The sequence below is a fragment of the Myotis davidii genome, unplaced genomic scaffold, assembly GCF_000327345.1.
Source record: "Myotis davidii unplaced genomic scaffold, ASM32734v1 scaffold1493, whole genome shotgun sequence".
Taxonomy (NCBI): Eukaryota; Metazoa; Chordata; class Mammalia; order Chiroptera; family Vespertilionidae; genus Myotis; species Myotis davidii.
Genome location: NW_006284834.1, coordinates 71,553 through 83,632, shown reverse-complemented (window position 1 = coordinate 83,632; position 12,080 = coordinate 71,553). Strand labels below are relative to the sequence as shown.

Sequence of the window (12,080 nt, the reverse complement as noted above, 5' to 3'; positions counted from 1 at the left end):
AGAGAAAGAGATAAACATCAACTTGAGAGAGACACTTTGATTGGTTGCCTCCTGCACTTGTCCCTACCAGGGCCTGGGTCTGGGAGAAGCCTGCAACCAAGGTACGTGTCCTTGACTGGAATTGTACCTGGGTTCCTTTAGTCCGCAGGTCGATGCTCTATCCAATGAGCCAAACCGGCTAGGGCAGAGATAATTTATTAATAGTATGATTTTATTTTTAGTAGGAGATGAACCTTAGACAATTATAATAGGGAATGGTTTGCTACCAGACTACTCTTTTTTTGAAATTTAAGAGTGATTTTAGTCAGACAACTCTTCTAGGAATAAATTAATGAATACTATCATGCTTCATAGATTAAAAAATGTGTTCGTGGAGTTGTAGGTTTTCCTGTTCTGTTTGATAATGGATTGAAGAGATAAATAATGTTTTTATTTCTTCTCTTTAAAGAGAAAATTGTTTCTGGAAATAACTCTGATATGATGGAAAACAGCAAGGAAGAGGTAAGAATAATTTGAAACATTTAAAATAATTGCTAATAACAACTAGAGTAATGTGATAGATTACATCTATTTAATTCATGCATGTGTTAAATTTACTGTTATACCCAAGTATTATTATGCTACTTCATTTTGGGTAGTTGTTCGTTTTTAGAAGGATATTTATTGATTTTGTTATTATTGTGGTTGAGCAGTATACCAAAAGTCAGACCACTGAAGGCTTGCTAACAGATAGATATTTGAACATTATTATATTGTAACAGTGGTGATCAAGGTGGTTGTTACAGGCAGAATTCCATGATTCTGAGATCTCTCAAAACTGGATAGTCAGGGTATCTTGAGCATTATTACAGGAATCTATCCTGGGGTCCTTCACATGATACCCAGGCCTACACTATGATTTTGGTATTATTTTACCTAATATAAAATATTTAATCCAATAAAATATATTTATTATACTGGCAAAGTAAGAGTAAATTTAGTATCTTAAAGCAAATTGTAGAAGGTATTCTGTGCCATAATTAGGGTAGAGAAAATGACACATTTTTATATCCTTAAAACTCCCTAACTGTTGGGATCTGATTACTTCTAGATCTTTTTTTGTCTTTGTTGACTTGGGCTAAGAACATGATACAGAAGTGTATCCTTTCCCCTCTCACTAAAAGTTTTAAAAAATATATTTTTATTCATTTCAGAGAGGAAGGGAGAGAGAGATAGAAACATCAATGATAAATCATTGATTGGCTGCCTCCTGTATGGCCTCTTCTGGGGATTGATCGGGAATCAAACCATGACCTCCTGGTTAATTCATTGAGCCATACCCGTCTAGGCTCACCACCTAAAATTTAACATTAACAATTTAGTAAAAACTCAGAAAATTATTTTAAATATAGGAAACCTGAGAGTAAATGAGAATTAGATTTTAAAGTTCCTTTTAGAAAAATATTATATATATGTGTTTGAGTGAGTGTGTGTGTGTGTGTGTGTGTGTGTGTATGTTAGAGGCCCAGTGCATGAAATTTGTGCCCTGGGTGGGGGTGGGGCTTCCCTCAGTCCAGCCTCTACAGGCCCAGTCGCCCCCAATTGCCCTCCCCTGCAGTCCTGGTCAACCCCAACTGCCTTCCCCTGCAGGCCTGTTTAGCCCCCAACTGCCCTCCCCTGCAGGCCTGGTCACCCCCATGCCCTCTCTGCCTAACTGCTCGCCTGAGGGCTCAATCACCCCCAACTGCTCTCCCCTGCCGGCCCAGTCCCCCCCAACTGCCCTCCCATGCTGGCCCAGTCCCTCCCAACTGCCCACCCCTGCAGGCCCGGTCTCCCCCAACTGCCCTCCCCTGCTGGCCTGATCACCCCCAATTGCCCTCCCCTGCCAGCCATCTTGTGAGCACCTGGGGTGGCCATTTTGACCACACGGATTCGGACATCTTGTGTGAGGGTGTGACGGTCAATTTGCATATTACAGCTTTATTATATAGGATACACACACACATTCACACACTCACTATATCACTGTATCAGAGGTCTTGGCATAGGTTACTAGTTAATTGTAGGGGTGTTTCTTTGAAAGTCTTAATCACCTCTGTATTTATTTCTCACATTTAGGGATCTAGCTCCTCAGGAAAATCCAAAACACCAGGATCATCACGATCAAAGAGGTTGGTTGATATTGCAGGGAAAAAAGTTAATTTATTTTTCAGGTTGTAGTTTTTTCTAAGAATAACTTTTTTCTAAACTTACTTGAAGTACTGTTTCAAGTAAACTATTTTATACAAACATACATTAAAATGCGCACAATAGTATAATGAATCTTTTATTTATCACGGCTTCAATAATTATTAATTCATTTTGATTTTGAATTTTTATTGAATTTTCTGGGGAGGATTTATTAGGTGCTAGTGGCCTTTATTATATTTATATCACTTATTTTACATCATATATGTGCTTTGAAAAAGGAGGAAAAGGGAGATGAAATATTGAATGCCTCATGAGGCAGTATGTTTTTTTTTAGGGTTATGCGAAATTGTCTGAGATTGGGAGTGGTAGCCATTATAGTTATGAGGAATTTATAAGGAAATCAAAGAATGGTAAAAATACTTACCTGTGTCAAATTGCCAGTGAATTGTACATAATGACTGAAACTACTTCCAAGCATACTATACTGTGTAGCATAATTCTTTTTTAAAAATATATTTTTATTGATTTCAGAGGGGAAGGGAGAGGTAGATAAAGATAGAAACATCAATGATATGAGAGAATCATTGATCTGCTGCCTCCTGCATGTCCCACATTGGGGATCGAGTCCACAACCTGGCCATGTGCTCTGACCAGGAATCAAACCCTGACCTCCTGGTTCATAGGTTGATGCTCAACCATTGAGCCACACTGGCTGGGCTGTGTAGTATAGTTCTTATTAGAAGTTTTCAATTTATTTTATTGGACTTTTGTTGTTTCTGATCAGTGGGACTGTCTCTCTTTTTTAAAACTGTCATGCTCTGAAGCATTTGGGATCATTTAAAAATTTTATTAATAGATTTTGAGAGAGAGAGTGAGAGAAAAGGAGAGAGAAGAGAGGAAGAGATAGAAACATTGATTCATTGCTTCATTGATTCATGCATTCATTGGTTGATTCTTGTATGTGTCCTTACCGGGGATTGAACTTGCAACCAAAGCCGGGGGATATCTGGACGATGCTCTAACCAGCTTACCTACCTGGACAGGATGGGGATATCTTTTAATAAACACAGCTTGATTGTTATTAACTTATTCTCTAAAGTAATGATTCTTAACTGGGAGTTTTCTTCACAATCCCTCGGTAGCTTATTTGAAAGTACATGTTCTGGTCCTACCTACTGAGTTGTAATCTTCAGTAATATGGAATAGAGATGTATGCTTCCCTAGGTGATTTTTATATGTTTTCCTGCTTAAGAGCCACTGCTCAATCTAAACCTGTTATTTATATTCTTTGGGTATTGTTCCAATTGTCAGAGGTGTCCATAATTCTATGGACGTAATTCTTTCATAGGAAACCTTCAATTGTAACAAAGTATGTAGAATCAGATGATGAAAAACCTTTGGATGAGACTGTAAATGAAGATGCTTCTAATGACAATTCAGAAAATGATATTACTATGCAAAGCTTGCCAAAAGGTAATGTGTGTTATTTTTTCATATGAATTTAAGTTGAAATGTATTTTAAAAAATCATTGTTATAAAATTGGAACTTGATTTCTGTTAACTGTGTGTAAAGGACCAACCTGGCACTTTAATAGTGATGGAAATGTATTAGTATGGTAATGATAATATGTTATTGAGGTTATTAATTTAGAATATTCAGTCAGCTTTGAAAGAACAATACTTACTTTGTCTTTTGATTGGGTTCTAGAAAAGGGATTTTAGTTTTCATTATACATGATTTTGGAAGTTGGTTTAAAATTTTAATGTATTAAGTTTTGGTTCAGTAAATTTTAATGTGCTTGCTTTGTAGAAAAACGTAATGAATATTCTGAAAACTTTTTAACAAAAACATTTAAAACTGAGTTTAGCTTTACTGTATTCTTAAATTTGCTAAGAGTCAATGCTAAAGTTAACTATTAAAGATAGATTTAGGTGTATTTTTTGTAATTATCCCTTTAAAAAGCCTTGTCATACATTTCTCGACTGTTGCAGTTCTAACCTTTAAACAGTTAATTGAATTGCGTCAAAACAGCCAAATGAAAATCTTGAGTTTTTCATAGTCCAAGTCTGAGAGCGGAATGATTTCCTCATAAGAGAATGACAAGGGTTTTGGTAATTTCACGGTGTTTCAGAATTAAAAGTTTGGATTATTTTTCTTTATTAAATAGTTTATGGCTCTTAGCAGATTTTTCAAATTTATTTTGACAGCAGTGTTTAGTAAATTTTGTTCTCTGTCTGTACTTATGTTTTTATGACACGTTTTTTGACTACAGAAATTTTAAAAAATGGTGGGTAGGAGGATAAGACATTGCTTGACTAAGACCAATTAGAACTTACAGTATCTGAGGAATGAAGTGAGGAAAAATGAGTAAATGAGAGAAAGAAGAAAGATAGAAGAAAAATTGATGGGCCTACCATTTACATGATTTTGCAAATAATTTATGATAAATATTATATAATGGTTTTGCTAGCCAAGGGCAGAAACTGCTAACATGGGAGTCTGAGTCCTATAGGCAGTGATTCACTTTGGCTTGCTTCATTGTCAGTGGTTGTTACTGGGTGTCTTTATGATGGCCACTGGGTGAGCTAAGAACTAGGAATTCAAATTTTTCTTTTAATGATGTTGTGGAAGAAAGTTAGTATGGGATGTTACTAACTTGACCTAAGCATAATCCTCTCCCACTAAACCAGAAATAAACTCTCCATGAAGTTAAGTTTAGGTGATTGTAATTATTGTTCATAATTATATATTGAGTGTGTACAGATACCAGATTCTTACAAAATTAACTCATTTAACCCTCAGAACAGTGCTGTAAGGTAGATATTGTTTCTATTTGTAGAGATGAAGGGACAAATTCAGAGCTCAAGGCACTTTTTCAGCTTTAAATTGAGAAGCTAGAATTTGAACCCAGGTCTGCCTGAATCCAAAGCTAGTGAATGCTCTTTCCACTCTGCTGCTTTGCTTCCATTTAGAGGAGAAACTTCAGAAAGAATCCTAATATTTTTTGTTAGTTATAAATCTTCAACTTTTTTCAAGTGCTGTGGCTTCTCTGAGTATATATGTGAAATGGTTGTTGTTGATTAAGTTTTTTGGAGGTTGTGTAAATTCACTCGTTTGTAAAAACTCAATCCTTTGTGTCTCCTTCCCCTTTTCTCAGAAATTCATTTAACTAGATTGCTATTCCTTGCGAAAATCCGCTTGCTGAATAACACGGACACATGGGTCAGGGGAACCTCCCCTGACTACCAGGTTTTACTTTCTTAATTGTTGCCATAATGCACAATTATTAAGCTCAGCAATGTAGATAAATGTGAGACTTGGACCCTTTTTCTATATCCCTGCTTTATTTTTTCTTGAGAGATTAAAGTGAAAAATTAAATGAACAACCTCTGTCTTAAATTCACATGCTTTATAGCTAAGAAAGTATAGTCTTTCTAAAATATTTCCATAGGGACTAACAATTGTTGTCATCCTACAGTTTCTTATTAGAGCACTTAAACTTAAGTATCTCAAAGAAACCTTTTGTATGGAACTCTTTAAGAATTTTGTAGGTTACTGAAACTTTGACATACTAGTTGGGAAAGGCCTCAGAATAGTTATAGCAATAATAGCAGAATTAACTTCTCACATTGCCCCCCATTATTCTCATCCAAAGCAATATAAAACATCTCTTAATAATCTTTTTCTCACTTTGTAAGTTATATAAATGTCTAATCACTGTGTTGTACAGCTGAAAATAATATAATATTGAATGTCAACTATAATTGAGAAATAAAAAGAAACCTCAAACATCTTTTTTTGTAGTTTAGAATTTGGATTATGAGAAGAATAGGGTATTTTTAAAATTTCCCATCTGGTCATTTTATTTTATAAACTCTTTATGGAATTTAGCATGGATGTTCATATAGGCACTATAAAAATCAGAATTGGGCTGAGACTTTCTGCTTTATTCACACATTTATGTTATTACTTTATAATACCTCCCTCTCCCATTTTTATGAGCAATATTCCAAAAAGTAATCTGATTGTTGACACCTGGCCCTTTTACTATTTCCCTGTTTTATTTTCACTTAAGAGGTCCTTATACAAGTATTGAAAGCTTGAAAGAAACAAAACTATGTACCAGCAATGTTGGCTTTATCTGAACTGAAGTCTTGTACTTCACGTGCACATTTAATATGTGTAATGGTTTTTTAAATGAAATCATTCTAGGTACAGTGATTGTACAACCAGAGCCAGTGCTGAATGAAGACAAAGATGATTTTAAAGGGCCTGAATTTAGAAGCAGAAGTAAAATGAAAACTGAAAATCTCAAAAAACGCGGAGGTAAATACAAATGAAAATGAAAACATGAATTTAAATTGCTGTTTATGACCATATTGGAAAATCTGATGTGCTTACTAAAAATACCTCCACTTTTCTGCCCATTGTTTATTAAAAGCACTACTTAAAAATAACTTCTGATTCTCTCTGAGCTCTGAAGCAGAAAAGGTTAATACCATTTATCAAAACACCTTTGCCTTCAGTGGCTATTAAGTTATCTCCAGAAGATTAGTATTTCCTTCTTGCACATGTTAGTTCTGTATTGCCTATATGTCAGAATACTATGTGTTCCCTCAATCCGAACTAATTTTAGATTTGGACAAAATCTTGCCTGTGGCCTTCATGTAACTTTATACATATCTAAAACATTGTTTCACAGAGTGATGAACATTTGCATTAGTGTTACCTGGGGTGCTTTTTAAAAATTCAAGTCCCTTGACTCCATTCCCAACAAATTAGAATTTCTAGGGATGATGTCAGAAATTTGTCCCAGTTTCTTCTTACGTACATTAAAGTTGGAGAGCTATTGATCTAAGGATAGCAGTGCAGGTTGAGTAGAAAAGATAAGGGAGCTACATTTCTCTGAGTCGTCTCTTCCTTTGTCTGTCTACTCTCACTTATACACACAATTATATTGGCTTATCATCTGTAGAAAGTTAGCATAAGAAGAATTCATTTAGAAATTCATGACAATGGAGTATGTATCCCATTGTTTGTGATTTTTAAATAGTGTCTATATGTATTTTGGGGGCATGTTAACAGAGCCAGAATCCATGACTATAAAAGGAACCAATCTCTATAAGATAGAACATGACACTAAACTTCTGAGTAGAAGTGTAATGGATGTGTGTCTGCTTAATATTTACCCTGTTCATTGTGAAATTATAGCATGGTTCTTATATTGGTGAAATTTTTTGTAGATTTTTATTTCAGTGCTGTATGATTATCTTGATAGGACTAGTAAAACATATCAGTATTTATAAAATTTATGATCAGTTTTCAGGTTAAATAATTTATTAGTTGTGAAAGGAAATCAAGGAAATGTTTAGTTTTTTTGTCCACAATGGGGAGTTCTATGTCTTTCAAATATAAGAAAGATTTATTGAGTATCTAGTTTATAGAAGGGTAATTACTATTGTAGCAACAAAACTCGCCGAAACTAAATAGTATTCTAAAAACAAGAGAAATGGCAAGTAGAAAATGATAGTAAGGACCAGTAGCAAGAGTTTATTTTTTTCTGATCATGGGTCCTCTAGACAGGACACATAATTAAGTGTACTACATTGTATTAAAATTAATACCTAAATGGTGTCTTCTGGGGAGGGACTCTGGAGCAGCCAGTGTTTGAAATATGGATAAGGAGATTAAAAAAGAACCGAAGTTTTTGGGGAGGGTGTTCCTAGTGCCACTTTGATATGCTGCTGGTATTTGATCTGAGCTGATAAGTTTCTGGAACATTTTATTGAGTGTTCTGTATAAGAATGTTTACATTGTGCTTAAGGAAATACCTATTTTATAGCCATATTGTAGGACTTAAATCTTTTATGTTTGTTTTTGTCTGAATAATTTCATATATCTTTAAGCTGTCATAAATCACACAGAAAATTTAACTATGTTCACTTATATATACTTGTATGAGTAAACTAGTGATCTGAAGTACTGGGTTGCTAGTTAATATTCAGACTTCCAAGGAAAGTTAGCTCAAAAATTGAAGCCTAACTTAGGAAACTGTCAAGAATGTAAACTATATATAAAATATTCTTTTTTAAAAAATATATATTTTATTGATTTTGTACAGAGAGGAAAGGAGAGAGATAGAGAGCTAGAAGCATCGATGAGAGAGAAACATCAATCAGCTGCCTTCTGCACACCCTCCACTGGGGATGTGCCCGCAACTGAGGTACATGCCCTTGACTGGAATCGAACCTGGGACCCTTCAGTCCACAGGCCGACGCTCTATCCACTGAGCCAAACCAGCTAGGGCTATAAAATATTCTTATATTGATTTGAAATAAAGTTAAACACAAAGATATAGCTATTTTGACCATTTTAGGAGCCACTGTTGTTTAAGTACCATAGTCTCTTTTGACATCCTTTTCCTAGTTTAACTATTTGAAAATATACTTTATATCTGATTTTCTATATTTCTCAATAATTTTGTTTCCTCTTTAAAATTATTAAAATATATTGAGTTAAAAAAACACAATGCTTCCTTTTTATGTATATACTGTATTATAATCATTAAGATTTTATATCTAAAAATAAAAATTTAAAACACATATAGAAACAAGTACGTAAATCAAAGGAATATTTCAGTGTTTTACAGTATTTGCTTAGCTGAAATATTGGTTCAGTCTTACTCTCATCAATTTCCCTTTCCTACCACCCTTCAGGTAATGATTATCTTGAAGTTTGTATGCATGCGTGTGTGTGTGTGTGTGTGTGTGTGTGTGTGTGTGTGTGTGTGTGATTTCCATGCATGTTTTATGTTTTTTCTGTACATATATTCATAAAGCATTTATTTTTCTTTTAAACATATACAAAATAGTATGTTGTATATATACTTTTGCAACATTTTCCATTCAGCATTGTTTTTGAAATGTATCCATGCCACTAAGTGTATATCTAGTTGTTTTATTTTTTACTGCTTTGTAGAATTCTGTTGTATTAGTAAACAACTATTTCCCAAATGTGACGTTATTTCCAGTTTTTTCCTAATTTCCTAATTAGTACTGCAGTGACTATCCTCTATATGATTCCTTGTGCACATTTGGGAGAAATTCTTCAATGTATCACCTAGTTTTATTTAATTCTTGAGTGTTCTATGTGCAAAAAGCACATAGAAGATGCTTAATAAATATTATCTAACATTGAGTGAATATTCATACTCTGGCTTTTATTCATCTTGTTTATCTGAAAGTAATTATTTTAAATGAAAAAGCACACTGTATATTTATTTATGTTAAAACATAAAATATATGAATACTCAAGATCAAACACTAATGCAGAACAATATGACCTAAAATATAATGTTAGCAGCTTATGTAGTAATTCAAATTCTCTATATTTTCTGGAAAGTATGGTGGTACCCTTATACCTTCGATAAACTTTTGTAACCTCTGCAAAATAAAAATATTTGTGATAATATTTGGGCCCATAAGTGATTTGGACCTTAAAAGTAAGAAAACAAAATAAGAAATTAATAGGTGAAAAATGTTATGTTGTTTTTATCTTTTATTTAGGGATAGACAGTTTGTATTTTTTGTTTTAGTTGTCTCTCTTTTACTTGTGAATGCAGACATTTTATTGGCTTGTTTTGAATCATAATCTACCTCCTTACTTTGATCAAGATCTTGGTTGCAAATCAGAATCATTGCTAAAACTTAAAAATTTTTTTAGGGGATTTCCATTTAGTAGTTTAGGGGTTGGGGATGACTATCTGATTTTTAAAAGGATTCACCAGATGATTCTAATGTTCAGCTCAGATTGCGAAGCACTGTCTTAAGCAGCACGAGGGATGAGAGTGAGGCAGTAGAGGTTTCCTCTTATGATTTGTTCCTTAGGTTACCTTCAATCTGTTTTTCTGCAAATACCAATGGGGCTGTTCCTTCCTTCCTTCAACCATTCTGCGCTTTTGCTGCCAAGATAGGTGTACCTACAAGTCTTATTTGGAAATAGTCAGTGCAGCTATGGAGTAGACAGTGGAATAAACACAAAAATAAGGCAGCTTAATGGGAATTGTGCATAATATTGAAGTAAATCTTGGGAACAAATTGGTAATATAATATTATCAGGTTTTCACATACTATATTGAAAATAACTGTGTAGATAAATCTATTTTGAGAATAAAACCTATATGGCATACCTAACTTTAGTATAGGGTTGAAAAAGAATCTGTTCTATATATATCACTCGGTTCTTGATTCTTCAAGATCTGAATTTATTTGAAAATTAATAACAAAATGAAGAGTTCTTCACCCCTGTTTTTAGAACTTCTTTTATGGAGTCTCATGTTATATTGAGTTGTGAGAAATAGGGTTTGCATTTGTAAAGGGAAACAAGTTAGAATTTGTATCTCTGAGATTTGCTAAGATTGTCATATTTTCAGTAAGTTAATAAAATTATTAACCTTTGTACTTATGTCCAAATGTCATTTTCCCAAGGATTATGATATATTTCATTTCCAATACGAAAGGTGCAAAATTATGACCAATGTAAATATCTTTTTGTATGTATGTGTATGTGTTAATAACAGCCACTCATTTCTTCTAGAAGATGGGCTTCATGGGATTGTGAGCTGCACAGCTTGTGGACAACAGGTCAATCATTTTCAAAAAGATTCCATTTATAGACATCCTTCCCTCCAAGTACTTATTTGTAAGGTATGTAATGATCTGTTGATAATTCATTCCACAAATAATTGAATGCTTACCATGTGTCAGCACAGTGTTAGAACTTTGGTCCACAGTGCTGAAGAAGAGGGCTAATATTGTAAGTGGGGAAGACTGCCCAATTAGTGCCATGATAGGGGAGATATTGGGAACACACAGGAAGCCTGTGTAATTTGGATTTAGGTGGGTGGGGGGCTTTATAATGAACACTAGAGACCCGGTGCCCAAAAATTTATGCACTCGGGGAGGAGGGCCCTCAGCCTGGCCTGTGCCCTCTCGCAGCCTGGGAGCCCTCAGGGGATATCCACTTGCCAGTGGGGAGCAGGCCTAAGCTGCAGTCGGACATCCTGAGCGCTGCTGAGGAGGCAGGAGAGGCTCCTGCCATCACTAATGTGCTGGAAGCCGTCAGCCTGGCTTGTGGCTGAGCAGAGCTTCCCCTGTGGGAGCACACTGACCACCAGGGGGCAGCTCCTGCATTCAGCGTCTGCCCCCTAGTGGTCAGTGTGTGTCATAATGACCAGTCATTCCCAGTGGTTCTGCTTTTAGGGTCAATTTGCATATTTCCCTTTTATTATATAGGATGATATAAAATAGAATCTGAAATATAAATAGGAATTAGCCTGATGAAGTGGGATTGGTTCAGCTTATTCCAGGCAGAGGCAAGATGGTGTTCAAAGACTGGTAAGTAAGGGAGAGTGTAGTGTGTTATAAAATCTGAAGAGTGTATTTATATGCATATGTATGTTTTATAACCTTTTTTTCATGGATAAACATTAGTTTTTAAAATTTCCTTTCAATTTCAAAAAATGCACACTTACATAATTGAGATCAGACTGAATATATAATTTTATATCTATTAAATTATAAACATTTTCTTTTTTATTGAATTTATAGGGGTTACATAATAAAATTAGCTAGGCTTCAAGTATACAATTTTATAATATACTAGAGGCCCTGTGCATGAAATTTGTGCATGAGTAGGGTCCCTAGGCCTGGGCTGCAATCAGGGCCTATGGGGCCTTCTGGCTGACAGCAGGGGCCTTCCTTCATTCTGCACCGATTCCATAGCGAGCGATCGGACTCCTAGTTGAACTCCCGTGGGGGCAATTTGCATATTAGGCTTTCATATATATAGATCATCTGTAAATTGTATAGTGTGCTCACCACCCAAAGTGAAGTCTCCTGCCATCATCATT

General features: G+C 34.9%; 1 protein-coding gene across 1 annotated transcript in view; it reads left to right on the top strand.

The window, feature by feature from the left end:
* The window catches only part of ATRX (alpha thalassemia/mental retardation syndrome X-linked), a gene marked incomplete at its 3' end in the record, with an annotated part of 143,993 nt that overhangs the window by 67,710 nt on the left and 64,203 nt on the right, over positions 1-12,080 (top strand). The window contains exons 3-7 of the mRNA XM_015557685.1: positions 449-501; positions 2,098-2,150; positions 3,518-3,642; positions 6,383-6,496; positions 10,766-10,875. Of these exons, the coding sequence (XP_015413171.1) occupies positions 449-501; positions 2,098-2,150; positions 3,518-3,642; positions 6,383-6,496; positions 10,766-10,875 (455 nt within the window). The remainder of the gene's footprint in view (positions 1-448; positions 502-2,097; positions 2,151-3,517; positions 3,643-6,382; positions 6,497-10,765; positions 10,876-12,080) is intronic.